This window comes from Ischnura elegans, chromosome 1 (genome assembly GCF_921293095.1).
Source record: "Ischnura elegans chromosome 1, ioIscEleg1.1, whole genome shotgun sequence".
Classification (NCBI taxonomy): domain Eukaryota; kingdom Metazoa; phylum Arthropoda; class Insecta; order Odonata; family Coenagrionidae; genus Ischnura; species Ischnura elegans.
In genome coordinates, this window is record NC_060246.1 from 65,000,762 (window position 1) to 65,023,489 (window position 22,728).

General features: G+C 37.6%; 1 protein-coding gene across 1 annotated transcript in view; it reads left to right on the plus strand.

The window, feature by feature from the left end:
• The window catches only part of LOC124162347, a 494,698-nt gene that overhangs the window by 229,761 nt on the left and 242,209 nt on the right, over positions 1–22,728 (plus strand). Inside the window, exon 4 of the mRNA XM_046538856.1 lies at positions 17,388–17,571. Coding sequence (XP_046394812.1) covers positions 17,388–17,571 — 184 coding nt within the window. The remainder of the gene's footprint in view (positions 1–17,387; positions 17,572–22,728) is intronic.

Consider the following 22,728-nt stretch of genomic DNA (forward strand, 5'->3'; position numbering starts at 1 on the left):
AATAATGAATATGCAAAATTTCCATCATATTGTAATTGAATCAATCAATTTTATGTATCCACAGAAGTCCATTAATAACTTTGGGCTAAAAAAAGCAATGGATTTTAAACACTTTCACCTCTAATTTGTCAGTATCAAGACGATAACTCGGTCGGTCATTGAAACATTTGCAAGCTTACCTAGCATGTAATCCGAATTGCCTAGACACATACAAGAAAGTAAGGGAGTACAAACTGGCTGTAAATAGTCTTCAGAACTTTATTTCACACGGGAAATACACAAAGAACCAAATTCCTCGCTTGGTATGCTACACACTTAAGTTATTTATGGAGCAGGGTGTGAGGGCTTCCCCGCAAAGAAGACGGGAGTGTATAGGAGAGAGGGATACTGTGAGGGCTGGGAAGACGGCTCAAGTGCCCTTACAGCAGTGTTCTCCTGTGGGAACCCTTTGCCCCGACCCAATACGGTGTAAATCCACGACGTGTGTAACCCACCCACCTGAGAGGGGATTGACCCGGAGGAGCGGACTTTTTGAGGACTGACCCGGGGAGAGGAGGAGGAGAAAATGGGACAAATTCGCCAAAAATCCGTGCACTCGACCGCGCGAGACTTTGAATACTTATCGGCGGGGAGAAAGGGACACACACAGTCGGTGGGGCATACGAAAGAGCTCATTTCTTCGAAAGGGCGTGAGCGCGAAAGAATTCTCTCCGTACGGAGTCTCTCCTTCCTATTTTTTTCCTCTCTCTACGAGGCTTCCCTTTCACGCACGCCACTGGTTGGATCTTCCCGAGTCCGTGGGTGGAGGGCGTCATCATCGGAGAGGAGAGCATTACGGCGGGAAACACGTGGTGGGGGCGCTGTTCTCCGCAAATAGCGAGGCGAACAGGGGTTGTGTGCGAGCAGGAGAAAAAACGAAAAACACATAAGGGTTTCGGCGATAAGTGGGCGAGGAGGGTATACGTGTTTACGAATGGGAAGACAAATGAAGGGAGCCCCGCGTGGAAAAGTGTTCGTCCTGCGGAAGGAGGGAACAAGGGAGATGGAGTAGGGACGAACTATCGGACCAGAATGGAGTGGGCGCAAAAAAAATGAAAAGAAGGAGGCGCAGTACATACGTACAAGGAGGAACGTCGCTAAGGAGAAAGATGGTGCGTGACCGGGGAGCAAATGAAGTGGCGCGCCCCCTGAAAGATTTATCCTGCCCCGGAATGCGAGAGGGAACTAAAGAGGCGAGCGAAAAGAAGTTTGCGATTCAGCGTTGAAAGACATTTGGCGGGCGGGGGAGAATGAGGAAACTTGTCCTTCTATCTCTCTCTCCCAGACCAAGTCTGCTCTGATGGGAAAGTTGAAGAATAATCACCGTAAGGTTTCATTCCAGGGCGAGACTGGATAAAGACAAATCTATCAGGGGCATTCTTACGGAATAGCACGAGCAGCGGTGCATAAATTGAGATCATGAAACCGCCAGGCGCGGACCGCAGAAAGTTTAAGGGCTTGAACTGAGCACAGTATACCTGAGTGACGCCTCCGTGATTTAAGCTGCGACGCTCCCCTTTGAAAAACTTTGTGTGCGTGGGTAGCAGGGAGGTTTCTGGTGGAGACGTAGAAATCGGATGGTAATATAAGCCTCGCCCGGGTGAGTCCGCGGAGTGACTGCACACAAGGAGGAGGCGAATGAGCTTGATGGCGTGGAATAAGTGGCAATCGCGAGGATCAAGGTTGCAAGAGAGGGAGAAGGTGGCGGAAAATGATAACGGGAGCGTGAGACTCACGTAAAAGGGACTAATGGCAATGTTCACGGTTCAAGTCTAACCCGGACAGGCATAAGTAATGTGCGTAATGACCTAATCTGACTTTATGTGCTCATCTAGGCTCAATGAGACCTTCATACACTTGGAAAGATAAGGATCGTTTACCGACTCTCGTGAATGTATTTTTTCTCTGTCACGCCGTTGGTAATGGTGATCCAACTGAAAAGAAAGCAGAAATAACTAATTAGAAATTCCTGAGCTCTTTGCAGGCGTGGCATGAGAACGTGGTATGTGCATGTAAAGCGATTAGCTTCGACTGACGCATTGGGAATTGAAGTTCACACTGGGCGAATTCATTTTACAAGTTCAAAAAGTTAGGAAAGGAACTAGAAAGGCTGAGCAGATCATTAAAAGGTGACAAAATGTGTTGATGAATATCTCTTTAAAAAATACCGTTTCTTTTGTGCTGTGGGTTTCATTTCTTCATTGAATAAACGGGCGATGAAATTTTATGCATCAAATATTGAGCCAAGTGCTGTTAATTTGGGTAAATTTTTATTTCATATTTGCCTACTTTTGTTGCGTAAAACATGTTGCCACTATTATTGCGTAATATATATCGCCTATTTCCTTTTCAGTAGGTGTTACAAAAACAAGTCGAACATTCTCAATCATATTTACCAGGAATGAGTCTTCAAAACGCCATTTGGCACTATTTTAGTAATATCACTATATTTGTGCTTCTAATTTCGAATCGAAACATGAGTAACGTGCAAAATACATTTTGAACCAATGTTTGACTGAAATGAGGGTGTAGCACCACGGTCCGTAGGTTTAATGGAATTGTGGAGCGAAGGGTGAGACCGAGGACGGGAATCGGGAATTGACGTAGGTGCGCAATCAACGCTGACACGAGTTATGATTGCGATTTTCCAGCGTAAGCATGGTACTATTGATACAAGGTAGGTCGTTGCACATCTAGTGATGACGTCATTGGAGTCTATTTACATTTTTTTATCAACAGGTGTACATCAACAGCTTGGTATCCAAGGAGCGTTGTTTGCTTTCACAAGAAAAAAGGGTTTTATGTTATCCTCGGATCAACATACTCCACTAATGGAGTTGCAAAGAAGTCAAAGTTATTCTACATTATTTAGAATTCACAACTAATAGTGACTGCTAGTGACCGAGAGATGTGTGCGAAGGAAATTATGATATTTGTATAAATTTATATAATGCTTCGAATCTATTAGATATAAGACGAATGCGGCTAATAAATTTTCTCAAAAAATGATGTAATTATTAAAAACACCATAATTCTGAAATTTTCACGTAAATTGCATAGTATTGAAGAACCGAACGCTTAGATTTGACCGATAATTATGAAGAGAGAATTGAATGTCGGTATCGTTGTAATGCTTATTTATTAACCTTTTCACAGTGAAGTTTTTACCTGTAAATATTAGTAGTGACTTCCTTTGTGTAAAATTTACATTCTTGTTAAATTCATTCCAAAATCTTCATTGCTAATGCATAGCAAGCGTGAGAATGTTTCATCATAGCTTGATTAAAAGGAGGCATTTCTTATGTGTTTACGCCAAAAGCTTGTACTGCCGCGCCGTGTGATTGAATAGATTTTAATTCAATCGATTTCTAGATGCTGCAATGTCAATTTTTATCCTGTAATAAGGCTGAATCACACGATCACTTTTTTCGCGTTTGCCGAGTGATCGATCCAGCGATCACTCGAGTGATCACTCGGAAATGATCGTCGCGCGCAATTGTTTTTCAAGATCACTCCAATGATGAGGATTCCCATCACTTTTCTCATCACTCTTCCGGTCGCTTTTTCCGTCGCTGAAACCGTCACTGAAATACCACATCAACCAATCAGAACGCATGCCCGTATGAAGCGATTGTAGCGCAACGTTCGACAATCGTGGGAGCGATATAGGTAAGCACAAACACTCTATATATTTCCGTGGTGCGGGTGCTATGACAATAAGCTGTGATATCGGAAATGATGCAAAAGGCGACGGCGGGAGGGATCGTGTTATTAAGAAAAATGATCACTCGAGCGATTACATTTCCGGTCGCGAAAAGCGATCGCTCGAGTGATCACTAAGAGGGACGAAACAAATGATTGTGTGATTCAGGCTTTAGTTTGATCGAGGAATAAAAGTGACTGTGTTATACTTACAATTACAAGAGGGCACGCCTATTGGTTTCCAAAAGTTTTTCCGGGTCTAAAGTTTCTACATTTGAATAAACCGATCGGCGTGTGATATTGTATAAATACCTCCTATTGTCTTAGTTTCACGTCTTGAGCCTAATCATGTACTCATACACGACAAATAATGTACGACGAGGTAAGCAGCTAAACTTAAAAAAACCAGAGTATTTACGGCAGTAATCAGTAATCATGCAAATCTGAAAAGTGAAGCCACTACGTGCATTATACACTGATTGAACACTTATTCACTGCTTTATTTCTTCCTGTTTGCCGAATTGTTGTTCTCCCACGATAAGTTAAACATCAAATCAAAGCGATAAACAACTTCGGTTCTAATATCCTCGCCTTGAATGGTGCGCGACATCCCAGGGGATAATTTAATTTCTCTTTCAATTAAGATTTCCACTCAAAATGCGCATAAATTTGCTATAGCCAATCAAATATGTATCGCATAGCCCTGCCTTGAATTGTAAATATACCCTCTGACACAGTTCCGACGACCCGGAACCTAAATGCCAATTATTTAGTCGACCATAGATCCGCATGTATCTTCAACTGTTTGGTGAGATATGGAAGAACTGCATGCTGAATAAAATGATGTAACTTATTATACTTTCTACTCGTTTATTAAAAATAACAACACGCTTCGACGCTTAGAGTCGTCATAAGATCAAATAGATATAACAAGTCGAATAGAAATAACAAGTGACTTGTTTTAAGTTTTAATTGTCTTTTCTATTTGACCTGGTGATGACGCTAAGCGTCGAAAAGCGTTGTTATTATTTTATAACTAGTGGATAGTGAAATAACTTTTATCATTTTATTCGCATGTCTCTTGTTTATTTACTTTTATTTTTGTTTAACATTTGTACGAATTTCACGTTAGTGACGTCATGCTCAGAGGGGGTATCATTTTGATCAAACGAACGACATACTTTTTATTATTAGTACACTGAGGGAAATCAAGCACTTAAATCTTCCAATCTACCTATCTCTTTAACTTATGCTGCTCCCAGTGAAACAGAGTACTGGTGCTGTAAAAGCAGGCCGTAAGTGTAATACTTGATTTTAATTATACCAATTAATCTATGTTTGGAGCATAGTTTCTAAAATATTCAGGCTTCCGAACGAAATAAGTCCCTCTTAATGCTGCGAGAGTGTCGTTTTTCCTAGCACAAAATGTCTTACCAAGTGTTGTGGTTCGTAATCGAGCAATAAGTTTGAGTCATGCGAAATATTTTCTGTTTCGACGATCCTTTTTTGAAGTGAACTGTAATCAGAGAGAATCGAAAATAAGTTTTAATTAATTGTTTCTTTATAATTAGTGCTATCATTAATCAGCGAAACTCGGTTGAGTCTCTGAAATAATTAATTCAGGGGAAGTATTTATCCCCAAAACAAGAGGAAAAGCGAAATAATTGGAAATGCAGTCGAAAGCGGAAATCTGCGCCTGAGAGATAATGACGAGATTGGAATCACAAGGAAAGAATGGAAAGAGACAAATATTGAGAGAAGTGGGTTATTTGTTGCCGCGAGAAAATAAAATGATTTTTAGAATTTGCTTATCTCTGTATGGTTTTCATTTCTTGTTTTATTCATATTGAAAAATATGTTTCTTTGATAGTTCAATGGTCGTAACATTTGTCCTATAAAATTTACTTATAATATTAAGCTACAGCGCAAAGAGGACGCAGGAAAATCGGAAAATGGAAGCCCTATGAAACTCCCTGCAGGGAAAAGCATTCACCTTCAATAAACCATTTCGATTTCCATTCTCTCGTCCTGTTTGATTAAACCACGATGATTTCCGCTTCCAATCCACCACTTTTGACGAAAATTATTTCTAAAAAATATATATATGCTCCTGCCGTAAAAAAGGGATTCGATCATTCTTTTTATCTGAAAGGACAAGAAAGTATTCACGAGCAGGCGATATTTTTTTCCTCTCCTTCATTTGCCGTAAAGAGGAAAACTTCCCGTGGCGCCGAAAGAAGTTTTTTCCCCGGCGATTGTCCGAAACAAGCCCGGAACAAGTTTACAATAACGGCATAGACAGACGGCGCGAATAAGAAGAGGAAGAAACGAGCCACATGCGGTCCCAGACTGCTGTTTCTTTTTTCTTCCCGTTCCATCAACCAGCGCGTCTTATTCCGCCGTAGCGTCCATATGGTACGCGTTTAGTCCGAGGGAAAAGTTTTCGAAAGCGCCCCCCCTGGGCGAGATGGTCCGAGGCAGAAGGATTGGCAGAGGTGGGATAGGGCGGACTGATTGTGAGTGGGTGTGCACGAAGTGAATGAGACGAGGAAGAAAAGAAAGGGATGGCGATAATAATCAAAGGAGTAATCTTTGCACGGGGATAAAAGGTACACGTGTTTGAAAAAGTTATGGAGAAGCTGGGAATAGAAATGACAAGTGATTATTCTCGGAAAAAACTGTTGCGTACTCCATACTCTTTTTGCATTCAATTCCAGTATTGCGTGAAAAGTTCTCGGGATCGTTATCGGATTAGGATCTGCATTACTGCCGACATTTCTGCACTAAATCTTTCAATTCCAGTATTTCTCACTGTTTTATAAGTAAAGCAAAAGACCGATTTTCGTTGCTTACACGTAATACCTTACTTTTCGGGGTCAGGAGCTGGTTGAAATAATGCGGAGAAATGGAAAAAACCCAAATTCTCACATTTCCATCTGCATCAATTCCGAAGTTTATATGGTATCATAGGGTATTAAAGGGCCCAGAGAAGAAAGGAATGACAAAAACAAATTAGGGAATACTCTTTGCACAAGAAGTTAGGACACGTGCGTCTGAAAAGTTATGGTGATGCTGGGAAAGAAGCTAGTAACTATCCTAGGGAAAAAACTTTGTTGCTCCTTACTTGAATCTTTGTCAATGCCTTGCCTATAGAATTCCGTAGTTGATAAAAGTGGGACAGTGTAGGATTGGGTAAATTCTCTTTCTCAACTTCCGAATCTTAACCTTATCTAATTGCAGGATAGGTGAAAAGTTTTCCTTTTGCTGTAAAATAGAAACTGTTATAATTTCCTTGCAATTAAACATTCGATGTGAGCAGTAAAATAAATATACCGATCCAGTTATTTTTTCAACATAATTTATTGAAAATTGATTTACGATAATTACTTTTATAAATGAGCAAGAGACATGGGGAACAGAGACAGTTGTATGAAACGGGTATACGAAAACTGATAATACCCAGTCAAGAACAACCCAAAGTTTAGTAAAACAATGGCTTAGGATGTCCCAATCAAAATCATTATACACTGAACGATATGTCTTATAGGTGATGGAAGAACTTTACCTTAAATAGATGTAGTGACGAATAGTCTTTAATAAATTGGGAAAACTGTTTAATTCGTTGGAACGAACACGTTTAACTGATTTTTGATACCCAGTGGATCTGTCTGTGGATCTGTCTGTGGATGTCTGTGGTCAAAAGAGATATTTTGCATCAATCCTTTGTACAGCATTCAATGGTGTAACTTAAATCGAAAAACAAATCGACCAAATAATTGGAAGCATGATAAATAATGAGGAACATGCATGCAAAAGGGAGAGAGAGAGATGGAGAGAGAGGGAGGAAGAAAAAAGAACTCGTGCGGCAGGGGGCGCTATTAGTAAAAACGTCGATACGGAAGAAATTGGGGTCGCCTCAGCTTTTTGAGCAGATACCATCCGCTACGAAGATGTCGATGTCTGGAGAGATGTTCCTTTTCTCCATCTTACCACTGGAATGGGGAGGAGGAGGAATATCAGCATGGCACGGGAAATTATGGGAGGAGAGACTCGGGCGTGGGCGTTCGTTTTTGAGAGGGTTAGGGCAGGGACGACGGGCGGACAAAAGTCGAAGGGGGAAAAGGACTTGGGTTTAATTGGCGGGTCCAAGAGGGGAACAAATGGAGGAAAAAAGGGAGGAATCTTGGCGGAAGAAGGAGCTGCGGAGGCAAGAGCTTCCCCCTAATTATATAGCCCGATGCCCGTGACCGGGGGTTGATGCTAAGAGAGAGAGAGAGAGAGAGAGAAAAGGGGATTGGGAGTCAGTATTGGAGACGAGAGAGGCGATTAGAAGGGGAATTTCACCCCTCACTTCACTTATGAAAAAAGGGTTGTCGGAACAAACGAAAGTAATAAGCCTTGTTCTCGGTAACATCATTTAGCTGTGCCTGATTTGAAATAGAGAATTTGCTAGTTCAAGACAACTGAAAGCGGCGTCATTTGATTTGTGTTAGTGCGGCCATTAGTTACGGAAAACTTAAATATGTTTAATCAGGGTCCAATGCAAGTATACCCTAAGAAACCTAAAACTATTGGAAGTGCTCTAAAATTAACTTCCCATTTGATGTGCGTCTGATTGTGAGATATGATTATTGAAATATTTATTTTACTGATCAGGGTCAATGGAGATGTGAGTGCTTTAGCCCAAAAATGTGGTCGCATTACATGCTGTAACTTTGCACTAAATTTTAGCATTGCTTACTGTTAAGTTAAAATAAGAAAAAGACCGATTCTCGTTGCTTGTACGTAATACTTTTCTTTTCGGAGCCTGAAGCAGAAAGAGGATCGGGTTAGCGTGGTAGCTATAGTTCTGTCTACCAACTCAGGGGATATATGTTCAAATCCCAGCTTTGGCAACATTTTTTCATGGACTACTCTATCCCTGTTTGAATGCTTTTTAGGGAGCCTTCAAATTGAACAACACGTCCATCGGTTGGGACTTTTAACTGTGGTCTCTATAGCGCCTTTCACTAAGAGCTGGCTATTGCCGACGCCGGCTTTCTCTCCACACTTCCCCCTCTACTTTTATCGCGCTCATTACCCTCAGCTATCGGTCGACCCCTCCAAATGCATACCAAACCATACCATTAGGTGAATTAAATTGTTTAAAAATGAAGATGAAGTGCAATTTGTCCTATTTTCCTCCGCGTCAACTTTTAAAGGACTTATGTATTTTAGTGAGTTCAAAGATTCATCATTTTCTTAATAGATTTTGAAATGCTTGTGTCTCAGTATAAACTTTAAGCCATTTTAATGGATAATGTGAAGGTCTGCCGCTACTCAAGTCTCGTTGGTAATGTATCCCCATTTGAGCAGAAATCACTCCGTTTCAGTTCCTGACGCATGCTTTTTCTAGAACTTCCGCTTTTTTTTTAATTATCTGGCCACATTAGGTAGCCTTTCTTCAATAATCACGGGCATTACAAATATGAAAATTTTAAATCGAGGAAAATACTGGGGTAAACATTCTCATTTCAGATGAAAGTATTCATTGACAATTGTACATTAGAAATACGTCAGGAAGAGAGAGAAAAAATACAACCAGTTGAACAAGAGTAGTACTCTCACGTCGTTGTGAGCACACAAAAAAAGGCTTAACGAATGGGTTTTCGGCAGTCAGTGCAATTGCTAGAAAAAAATTTCGTGGGGTTAGTATGTGTTTATTTAAAGAGGATGTTTATTGTGAAGAAATACCTTTAAGACTGTACCTTTTATTGATTTAGCGGGATTTTGATCCCCTATATCCCCCGGCTCACTATGCCCATGCTCGGAGTGGATGGGTAGGGGGCGGGGCAGTGAAACAATGGCAGCAGCGGCTTGAAAAGGTATATGAACATCCTCCGTTGCAAATATATTATTATTAACATCAGAAAGCATTACCGAGATATATTTTCATAATACTAATGCGAAATTTGATGACAATTTTCGACAATCATTCTTTCTTAAAAACAGACGAAATGCGACCACTCGAGTAAGAGTGTTGTAGTTTGGGTTAACTTAACCAAGGTATATGATCCTCAAAAAGATAATAATGCCGAGGTGAAATTTTCATTAGAATCTCAAAGGAATCTCTATGCGAATGTAAGATTTTATTTCTTATTTGTATAATTTTGGAGAGAACCAAGGGGATAGGGTTGGTTTGGTAGATGAAGTGTCGGCTTCCCATCCCGTGGTCTCGGGTTCAAATTCCAGCGGTGGCAGAGAATTTTCAGAGACTGCCCAATCTCTGCTTGAATTTTTTGTGGAGGGTATTTCAAGCGCAACATTCCGTCCGTCGGATGGGACGTTAAGCCGTGGTCCCCTTGGCGCCTTTCGTTAAGAACAGGCTGATGCCGACGGCGGATTTCCCTCCACCCTTCCTCATGTACCCTTCCCTCATGGCTCAAATGTGACCTTAGCTGTCGGTCGTCTTTTCCATATACCATACCTTGGAGACAGTAGGTTGTTGTGAACGGAGAAATAGGCTTCGAGGGTAGGTTTTGATGAGTGGAGGTCTTTACCAGAAAAAATTGGGAAGATAAAGGAGTACATTATACAGTTAGTGGGAGTTCACTTAATACACTGTTTCTCCCAAACATTTATGGGGTTTTTGAACCCCTAAGATTCCCCCTTTTCTTCACAGAGAGATTCCTCTTCAGAGTAATCTCTCGGTGACTGCAAGATTTTCTTTCTTATTTGTATAATTTTGGAGAGAGTAAGTTATTGTGAACGGAGTAATAGGTTTCGAGGATAGGCTTGGAGGAGTTGAGGTCATGACTAGAATAAATTGAAAAGATAGGGAATACATCTGGAGAGGGAGTACATTACGTAGTTAGTAGGATTACGCTTAATACGGTCTCATCTCCCAATCATTTATGGGGTTTTTGAACCTCTAAGATTCCTCCCTCTCCCCGCTCTCCCAGCGAGCATTCTCGTAATGGATGAGCGGGTGGGCGTGGCGGTGAAAGAACGGCAGCAGCTTGAGAAAGTAGAGAGGATATCAACATCATCTCGTGCAACGGAGAGCGGCAGCTGCCCTCACTCTCTCTGCGAAACTCGACACAGCCGCCGCCCGCCCACGTCCGATGCCGTTGTAAAAACGGATCCTCGCCGGATTAATGTGATTTCCGAGTGCGAAGGGGGAGAAAGGTCGCGTGAGTGGATGGGCCATGCTCGAGTGGTGGGTGGTGCAAACGAGAGGAGTGCACAAGTGGGGGGAGGGTGGAGTGGGATAAGCGGAGATGGGAAAGTGCCCTCGTTAGTCGGCGCAGTACAAAGTGTGCGCGCTGCCGTCTTCTGCTGCTTCTCCTCGAGGAGGGAAACGTGCCCTCGAAATTTTCCTTTTCCGCCCTTCGAAATGCTCGCCCTCGTTTGTGCTCCGACATGAGGAGGTGGGATTGGGGGGGCGAGGGGGCCTTGGGGTGAGGAGGCTGGGTGTGCGGGTTGCAGCTCCGAAGGATGAAATCCTCCACGCATCCATAGAGGTTTTCAAGCTTGCCACTACTTTGAAAAGCTAGAAAGAAATTTCAGGAAAGAAAGAAGAAATGTAGTTGAAATCTATAGATTTGGCTTCAACTTTGTGAATATACCTGTCCAATGAATATAAACTTTGAGAATTTTCACTTTATTCATTTGCTGGTACGACGCGTTTCGACGATAAAATGTCGTTCTCGAGTACCCGAGGTAACAAAGTGTTTTTATATGCATTCAGAAAGATATTTAGAGGTAACGCGGGTACTCGAGAATGAAATAGTGAAAATATAGTAAAAATTTACAAAGTGTATTTATTCATTCAGAAAGGTATTTAGCCGTTTTACGTAATTTATGGTATATTAGGAAAAATAAAAAATGGGGAAATAGATTTTTTGCTGAGGTCAAACCTGAATAAATTAAATATAAATGAAAATTTAACACTTTATAAAATATACCGTCATCCACGATCGTCTATCTTTGAGCGTCCAACGCGTTTCTGCCTTTCATTATGGTAATCCCATATGGTTATTATATCTGGAATGAAAGTTGAGGGATTTCACTACATTTCACTACTGATGATTCATGAGATATCAGGGAAAATAAAAATTAAATACGTTTTCGCTCAGAATCTTTTGAAATTAATTGTAAACTGTATTTTATTTTGTTTTCTTTCAGGTTTTTATTTGTAACAGTACTTCGTAATAGTTTTATTACTTTTTAAAGTATTAATAATATTTAATAAATTCATACAAATTATGAAGCATCGTGGTAAAGTAGAAGGTGGCCATAAATATTGGCACACCATGATTAAATGAACTTTCAAATTCTATTCATCGATTGAGACCAATTTATTGAAACGGAATCAAGTTTTGGTGATTTGAACGCAGTTTGTGGCTCTCGTTCTCGTTTTAATTTCATTCGGTAAGGAAGCCCTATCCTATGGCCACCGGTTGTGCTTCGGCTCAACATAATCAAGGCTTGGGATCCTCAAGGAGGAAATAATGCCGAGGAGTTGTTTGCATTAGAATCTCAGAAGAATCGCTCGGTGACTGTAAGTTTTTCTTCCTTATTTGTGTAGTTTTGAAGGCTTACAAAGATTTTACGCAGTGTATTAAACTGAAGAATGTTTTAATAAATTAAAAATAAAAGTAGTTTTTTCCCTGACTTTTGTCTAGTCTCCTTTCAAATTAACTTAATAATTGTTTTCAAAATCTAAAGTACTTTCGTAATGAATACGCGCTCCACAATTTCCAGTACTTGTATAAAAATATCCTTTGTTTTCCTATTTCATATCATACGTTACGAAGCGGAAGTGTAGAGACTTCACAATGAATTGAACGCCTCGGAAACAGCAATGAATATGTATACCCGTCGCTCATTCGACCTTTTAGACTAATAAGAACAGGAGGCATGTTTGCCGAAGGGTTATGTGCAGCCCATTCCTATTGCTGTGAGTCGCGGCTCTCATTACAATGTTACATTTGTTAACGGGAAAATGCGTGTTTATTCTTGGCTATTTCAACGATTTTGTTGATGGACGCATTGAATACACGTGATAAAGGATGAAACGGCATTGCAGCTTTATTAAACTTTGTGAGGTGACTGATGCAGATAGCGCTTCTATTACGTGAAATTAATTTTTCTGTTTTCGCTTCTCGATAATTATATGTAAATTATAAAAAAACATTTATTGATGCCTATTTATTTTCATTGAATCAGATGTAGACCCAGTTACGCTAAAGCTTTCCAAAAGTGTAATACAAGTTTTAAAAGATTTTTCGTTATTTTTTTCAAATGTCGTATCAGCAACTCTCACATCTACGATTATCGAATGCTACATCTCTTATTATATTTAAATTTGCAGCAAAGTATGCAGAATTATTTTAGAAACTTTTTATTATCGTTTAATCACTATATCTGATTAGTCTTTAAGAATTTGTGGAGGAAAATCGACCATTGTTTCCAAATTGCTCATTAGTTTCTATTCAACAAACGCTCTGTTAAAGTTTGTACTTCAACGGAGAATTTTAACATATTTACGTTTTATATTTACGTGTCTTTGTAAAGAGTCTTTAATATAGGAAAATAGAATGCATATATTGAGGTATCATACATGCAATACTTCCTTTTTTAAACTGTATAAGATTCGTATACGGTTTTTAAACCCTACTTGATTTTACAGTATATAATATTCTACTTTTATAAATTAATGTAGTGGTGCAATTTCCTCTTTCGCGCTCAAAATCCTCATCGATATTTGAGAATAATGATTGCAAAGGCGTATTAGATCCCGTATTTAGAAATTATTGTACAAGTTGTAAAACTTGGTATAAATGACCGAGATATGCTTTTCTTCATAAATATTATATCAAGTAATTTAAAAAGAAAATAATTACGCTAAAGTTAATCTTGACAGTAGATATGATAGTTTTTTTTAATATTACCACATTATTATAAATATTATATAAAAAATAAAATCATTTGATGTGAAACCGGATTATTCATCATTAAATCCTGGTGCAATAATTACTTTCCTTAGCTATCGAATTTGGTTTATTCATGATCTATTGAATTTTTTCTCATGAAGACATGTATAGAGTTACATATTACATTTAAAATTGGTATTTAAAAATTCATTCGCTCACATGTGCTAAGTTGCAACAAAATGACCTCGTTACTAATTAATTATTATGAAGAAATCCCTCCACTGAAATTATTTTCAGCTGAACTCTTAAAACCAATTTTTATTTATTCATTGCTCTAAATGAGCATTTTCTCTGGAGAGAGTTGATTCCCAATAGATGGAAACAAGCTGTTGAATTCTGATTCGCTGTTGGTTTTGTGACGATATTTTTGTTTATGAACTGGAAATTTTTGTATTGAATGAGAAAAAAGTTTGTATATTTTTGATTTATTTTCTATTTTAATTCAAAGTCCAGCTTTGAATATAAATTTGATAAATAGTTTGGAATTTTCACACAGTAAATGTCGGTGGAAAGAGGAAGAGGCAATTTAAAATGCTACTAATGCAAAGTTTTGCTGGATGTTTTTAAAGATTTGCACGCTTTTTGTGTAAAAAATGTGGAAAATATAAGTTTGTACATATTCATGTCGTACCCAAGCCAGTTTGAGGACATAATATTGCAGTGTACATTAGCTTTGAGAACAATTTTCTTGCATAAACGTTATCTACATTTTTTATCTACTTTGTATCTTTAGCTGTACTAGGCTTTGTTATCTACATTTTTTTCTAAATCACACAAACATGGCATTATCTCATCGCACTCACGATTGGAATATGAATCTCACGAGCAATAAAAGCAGTGAAATTAAGTTACACAGCTTCACCACCAACTTTGTATTGTATCTTCGTAGTTACATTTGTTTTCTTTCTGACCCCTGTTTATAAACATTTTTATGTACCGATTGCGATGAATAGAGTTCGTTATTGGTAACTAGGGAATGTTTTGAATGCAGATTGCGGGTGCATTACATGTCGAGACCAAATAATTAATGAAATCCCACGTTAAAGAAAGCTTTTGATTAAGAGTGAATTTTGATAAAATAATACGCATCAAGACTTGTGGATGAGGTAGAGAGAATAAAAGTAGTCGATAAGTGAGTAAGGGACGAAGTGATGCTTTATAGAATCCGGAACAGGAAAACACTGCGCACGATAAAGAGGAGACAAACACGGTAGGGTAAATTGTGAAAGGGATGGTAAATTGCTCTCGGCTGGTAAGTGAACAAATAGGAGAGAATGAAGGACGAGGCAGATAGATGAAGCGTATGTTGGAAAATACAGCAGATGCTTTGGGACTTAAATGTGAAATGATGTGAAGGAAATAAATTGGAATGAGAAAGTATGAAAGAAGAATCATAGAATGTGACATTCGGTATGATAATCACGGAAAGTATGTATCTTGTGCACTGCATGGATGATACATTTCCGGGATAAATTTCTTGCATACATTCAAATACCCTCAATATTGGCAAACTATTGGATTTTAATACGAAGTATTGGTATAATTTTCCTATTCAGGAGGCAGAGGTACTAAGAAAAACGCTATTTTTGTGTAAAAATTATTTTCGCTGTTGTATAGCGTGATCACTCTGAGGTATAAGTTGGTATTTTTTAAATAGTTAACGGAAGATTCTACTTTAAGTCGTCGGCCTATGACGATAAGTAACCCTTAACCTTTTTCAATCGCTCCATTGTTTGTGGCCTTACCATAGTCAATCATTTCACCCGATGTTTGTAAGGATGCACCAAAATCGCCAACTTATCTCTTGTATATATGTAACGTAAATCTAATTAGAGGGGCATGTGTAAAATAAGTAAAACACTTGCCCAGAAATACCGAGGCACTTAGTTGTATCAAATATATTATGAAATACGCAATATTCTATCAAAATGATATTTTTAACTAAGTATGAATGCTTTATACCGAAAAGATATAATAGTGTTCTTTCAAAAGAGTTTTCTGGTTACTTTGTAAGTTGGAAATATTCAGTTGCTAAAATTTCAATAATACTTACAGACCAAGGTCGATTAATTTTGGGCCGTTGATAAGGGAGTTATTTTCTCTGTCTAAACTTAATCTTGATCATATTTGTTGGTGGAAAAATATCATAGTGTTATTTCCACTAAAGCTTATATAAAAAATCCAATTGACGCGCTGTCATATTTGGGACTCTTTTAACTTCTATCACATGTTTTAAATGTTTGTGATTTTATTAAGTAATGATGATTGTTTTCACGTTTATATCGATTCATGATTTTGCTGTAGCTTTCCACATCACTTAGCGATTATGAGATTTACTGCCGGAATATATGTCACGAAAGAGTGGCATTTTAATAAGTAATATTTTCATCCCCATGATTTTGAGCCAGCATCATTTCATCTTTGCCTAGATATTTATGAAAACTGTTCAACATATACCTACTGGAAATGGTAATCGTTAGGTTGCTGAGTATATTCTTTAAACCTTCATTAGTGCATTCATACATAACCCAGATGGTTTTGTAAGAGAGTATACCTCTGGTTAATTTATAATTTGCAAACACGGGCAGAGCAAGAACCGACGTATCACGGAAGTAGCATTGAATGGGTTTCCAGATCCCAATCTTGTATTTTTTGTGAGAAATGTCTAAAAAAACCATTCATTAATTAAAAATTACCTTGTTGCGTTCCTGTTACACTATTGAAGCCAAAATGTAAAGCTATAAAATAGTATACTTGCATTCAATGTTTAAAACTCCTCCTTAGAATCGTGGGTAAATGTATAAATTAGTAATTGAAGTTCACTATTTTGATAAATATGATTTGCGACTCATGCAACAGTGGTGGAATTAGTTACAGAGATTAAAATAATATTATCAATATTATTTTTGCGAAAGGTGTGCTTATATATTTGGTAGAATCAGAATTATTTATAATTTCTGAAAAATCTCATTATCATGCATTTCCTTCCTAGCTTTTCATATACAATTTGTCCTATATAAATAATCAGTCATGTACATTATTTTCATGAAAAAGTATAACCTTGTTATTCATAGTTTTAAATTTAGATTTTATGGAATCTGTGGGGGTGATGACATATCCCAGTTAATTATCTTGATATTGTGTTTAGGAATAGTGAGTCCTGATGATATTACTTGCTTATCGTATTTAAACTTCGTTTGAACTTATTATTAAATGCCATTTTATACTATTTTTTACCGTTAAGGTTCACACTTATGACAATATGGGTGCTATTCATGGTCTCTTAACGATCAATTTTTATTTTTACATAATAATAAGCATTGAGCACATTTTGTAATATTAATTCACTTTGCTGGCTTCAGGTAATGCACACGAAATTAATTTTGCACTCATTCAATATTTGGAATTGCAACATTGTAGCAAGGAGGAGATGTTATTTTATATCAAGCCAGTTAATTGATAACCATGCGATAAATATGAAACAATTAGGGTCTAGTAATTAATTCTCTACGTAATAATATTTTTTCTGTGTTAATGATATATATTAGGAAATAGACGTTGGAGGTATTTTTAATTTTGCTCCCAAATGGAAATATATGCTATACATATAAGTCTAATGCATATGTGTGTACGTTAGTTATTCTTATTTCGAACAATTTATCATTCCAGGTTTCAATACTTACACGTACAACGAAACGACGCATACGGAGCGGGAGCCGGACGAAATACTGTCGGTTGTCTACGAAGATGGCAAATGGAGCCGCCCCTACTACGACTGTGGGGGCGGTAACATATGGATGCTCACGTACACCGTGCCCTTCTTTGGATACGCCAACGGCTCTTACTTTTTCAAGTGAGTACCAATCTGGATTTTATTTTTGAATGTTATATAATAATCTTGAAACGAAAGGATTCGCTTACTTGTGTTCAATTCGTTCCTATTATGAAGTCAACTTTTTCCTGAGAGATATCGTGCAACAACATGCCGAATTATAACTAACTAGCAGGCCACCCGGCGTTGCTCGGGACTAATAGTACCCAGACAAGTGTGAGACTTGTAACTTGGATTTCATAGTCATATGACAGGATTTTTTAGGTAAAATAGCGAAGCAGATGATGGTATACATATGTAACAGAAAACAATGGAAAAAATGATTTACCGCATACCGCACATGGAATCAGCTTATATCTCGTTCCACAACATTGATCGTTATGTTTTCCCCTTAAGAAAGAAATTACTGCTTCGAAAACTACCCTGTTAAGGTTATAATCTAAAATAACGAAGAAGATTTTCTCATGTTATGTATTAATGCCTATCATTATGAAAATTTGGCTCTGCCTTTTCGTTCAAGGGAAACAGACAATCATTTTGCTGGAGATTAGTGTAACCGAGCCAAAGCACTATGTCTAGATAATTTGTAGATACCTTTGATGCTTTGCTAATTAAGTGTACCAAAGTATTCCATGCAAAGATAACGTTAATCACTGCTGCGTTACACTTGTTTAGCTTCTCGAATGAATGGTATCGAAATAGACGTATTCACGTCAGTGGTGGAAAGAGATGATTTAATTTTTGACGCTGTGAAACTCATGAATATTTAAAGGGCTTGATGGAGAATATAATGGTATATTTTACCATTTGTATAAATTCGATATTAATTCATTTAGCAAGCCCTTGAATTAATTTTACTCGTGTGGTTCATGTTTTAATTCTTTCATTGCCGTCCTCTTTACGTAATAGATCTATGTGTTGGTGTTCTTTCTAATACTACGTCAGTCATGTTTCATAATCCAAATTTCCTTTTGTTTAATAGACATTTACCCGTGAAGTATCCAGCAAATACAGTCGTATAAATCTTTGAGTTGAGAATTTCCTCGTAACTTCTCCAATCGTTGAGTTTTATTTCCTTAGAAATATAACATTATTAGGGAATCTGTTCCTAGCTGTGTTGAGCATTATTTTATTAGAAAAGTATAGAATAAACTTTATTAAAGTGATACGATCTTGACCTGCTCTTTTTTATATTAAAAAATTGGCCAAAATATTTAGTTTCATGGGGATTTTTGGGGTAAATTGACGTAATCTTCTTTCAAATCCCCTGTATCTTTTTACGTTCTAGTAATGCAACATCATGAGGGTTGTAAGAGGTCAAGAAAATCAGGAAATTTGGGATAAAGTCAGGGAATTTGAAATTAGCGGGGGATATCAGATAAGATACAGAATTTTGTGGAAGGCATTAAGGAGAATTTGTCATGCCTCACGAGTCGAAAGAACCACAACGCTTTTTGTGTTAATCGGAAATAAATAGTGTTTTATGCATCAATTAAAAGTGATGCTATATTTCATTACTTTTCTGAAATTCAACGTACAATCAGCTGTGTGTTTATGTTTTCTTTGTGAGTTTGAGCACATTAAGAAGAATTTAAATATGTATTTTCAACCAAAATTTGTGCAAATTAACTATTACTCCTGAGCAATGGAATGTAATGATCAAAAAGAGTCGAGAAAAGTTCATAGTAAATGATGATTTTTGCCAGGGAAAAGTCAGAGAAATTACATTCGAGGGTAATAACCACCCTAAGTCCACAGTCCTAAAATCCGCGACGTATTATATAATACTCGTGATGACACTAAACCTCTTTCCTCCCGAACGAAAGTTAATAAATAAAATTCAAAATAGGAGTAAAAATGTTTCTTATAGCAATAGAACTAAGTAAATTACGCCTTCAAGGATTGAAACGAAATAGAATTAAATTACAGTATAATAAGTCTTATATTCCTAAAGATTCTTGGTAAATTTAAGTCGCTTTATCTTGATTTCAAATGAGTCTTATTATCTTCATCCCTGCGGCTGGCACGAAGCCCACTTAGACATTCTCTAAATGGAGATTTTTCCAAAAACTTTATGCACTAAGGGCCAAATGTCCCGTACCTTTAGGTAAGAGAAAAGTTCCATGAAATTCTGCGGTACGTTATTCATTATCATTATGCAATTAAGATAGACCCAACCACTCAAGAAGTTTGCGGCTGAAACTTGGGCCATCTAATAAAATTTTTAAGTGGGCACGAGGAGAGGAAAAAATATGCCCACCATCCCTTGGAAATCGTTGAATAGTGAGCATAAATTTACAAGGAAAATTTAATTACGAGGGCGTTTTCCGTGGTTTCAAAATAATAAATATGTTAGGAATTATTTTGCCGGACACAGTCATATAGTCTCTGAGGTTTATTTCTTTTTTTTATTGCGTGCACGGGAAATCCACAAGATTCGACTGCAGCTCTCCCAACACTGCGGCGTAGTACTCGAAAAATCCTCTGGAAGCCTAAGTCCGCGGAGCGAAGTGAAAAAAATTATGGAGGAGGCTGGATGTTAATTTTCAGAGCGATGCAATCCGCATTTTTATAAATCCCCCAGAATCCGACTTGAGTGTCGGCCCCCCTACCGAGGCTTCGGCCGACAATCGTCAACTTAAGCCGATGTCGCCTCTCCCTTCTAGCCTCTCACCGCTCCGGGGAATCGAAAAAGAAAGTAAAGTACCTGCCTTCGTAACAAATCGATTAGTCGTTTTAATTTCCCCATCCCCAATCCCGGACCGGTCTTCTACGGTTTTTTTTCTCCCACCCACTGCAGAGTGTTTTATTTTCACGGCTTTCTTTTATTTTCTCGTACATCGTAATGCATCCTCATCCTTGGTACTCGGTTGTCTCCCATCCTTTTAATTTCTAAAGGCCATTTCCCCAGTAATTTCGTGGAGCATTGAATATGCAGCTTGTTGCCATCATTATTTTTCTCTAAAAAAATTTCTCTCCGGGAATATGACATTCGTGCGATATTAGGTGGTGCAATTCCCATTCATGCCGCCTTTTTTCCGCGTCATATTCATTTAAGTTTGCTTTAACTTCGTGCATTCACGGTATGGAGTTGATGAAATGGGGTTCTTTTTCCCCTGAGGGAATTTTAGAGGTTATTATAGTTATTACACGCTTCAAAAGAATAATACGAAGACTAACCACCAATGTTATCTAATCTGTTGAATTCAACCCTACGGAAAGGAGTGGGATTACTGGGCGAGACATTTCATTAAATGCATCATTATGACAATTTCATTGCTATGAAGCGGTGTTAGGATTATATTGTTGGTTATTTAGACTATAACAAAGAATTTAGTGTTTGTCGAAAGTGGACTACGTCGATTTTCTTAATAAATATCTTACGAATTAAATATATTGCCCAAAAAGTTTTGAGATTATGAAAAAAATACTCTAAGTGACATTTTCAGAAATCTTAGGCATGGTTATGATTATCTGAAATAAAATTTGCTGAGATAATCTGGTGAATGATAATTTTATTTTCCTTGCTACAAAATAACTTTTAGTGTGTTCTTCCTTTTGAATGAGATTGACGTTTTTGAATACTCTGGAAGATAATTATCCTCTTTTTATATTCTTGAGCAAAATTTCTTGGACAAAGTCATTTTCAAGTGATGAATCCTTATTCATGCTAAATTTTACACTGCATTTCATGCAGTATAAAATATTATATATATTCATGGACAGCTAAGATCTGCTTGCTGCTTAGTATTTATTTATTCCCTTGCTTCAATTACTAATACTTCTTATGCTAATTTTACCTTGTAGTTTTTTCATGAATTTTCCCCGTTTCTTTTCTTATTTCGCAAACAGAATTAAAAATTAAAGACCGATTTAAACAAAAAAAAACTTTTTAATGAAACCAACTGCCATCGTAGCCACTATTAGAGTGTAATAAGCTAAGCTAAGCTAGTAAATTCTTTGAGTATATCCACTCATCCTACTATTATATCCCACTAATATATCCACTATCCACATTCATTTTCAGTATATCCACTCGGCGAGCGTGAGGCGTGAAAAATATTGAGCTTCTTATGGTGATAAAAGTTAAATTTGGCTTTTAGGTACTATGAAATGTCGCATATATTGTTTTCCTACTCGCAGCTCTTTATCGGCCACCACTGATTGTTGTGGCTCTCTGTGTGACCGCATTTCCTCTCGGATCTCCGACACCTCTCTTTCTAAAAAATTACGCCATAAATTTAGAAAGTCAGTATCAATCGAATAAAATACTTTAATCTTTGTACCGCAATTTATTTACTGATAAGAATGGCCTCTTCTTAACCTTATCCTTCAGAGTCACAACTTATTTGAGTCTAATGACGCTGTGTTGCTAATTATATTCTTAAATTAAATTGCTCTTCTCAAATGATGAAAAGCGGGAAAAATTGCTTTTTAAAAGGGGGGTTTTTCTAAAAACTGGTGGGATAGATTACCTTTTTAACACCTTGGAGCGCCAGTATCTGATTTTATAAGAATCGTGGACAGTAGTGTTTTGTAGATTAATTAAAGTCATTATGAACAACATTGAACTAATTATGAAAAAATGGCCTCAAAGTCTTTGAACCTACTTGGGAAAAAGCCTCTAGTATCCGCAGATACCTCTTAGTAATCGTGTGTGAGGCACCGAATTTTACTAGGCTTGACAGTCTCTTCTTTTTAATGAATGTCATTTTCAATAGGTTTTATTTGGGTTTATGTAGGGGGAAAACTGGAAGCTTACATATTTATAAATCTAATAAGTGAATAAAACACTGAGTATTTTATCTAAAACTTTTACTCTTTTTCAACTTAGGAATGACGAAATTCTCAATAGGATAATCAGCTTATCGATTGAAGTGTGCCTATTGCGCAGAAAAGTGAAGTTATTTTGTAATTAAAGTTAGATTATCTTATAATTTCACGGTAATATTCGTTTAAATTCAATTAAATAGGGGAGATAATTATGATGCCTGCATTGCTAGCTGAGTATGGTATATGCCTCTGCAAGTAAGCTTCATAGATCATAGCGAGCACATGCACTGACTTCAAATAGAACCCCAAGTAAGGCTCTTGTGTACACTATAGAAATACATATTTCGTATTAATACTACTCCCTCCGCTCTAAGCAGAGCTGCCAGAGTAATGAACGGAGAGAGA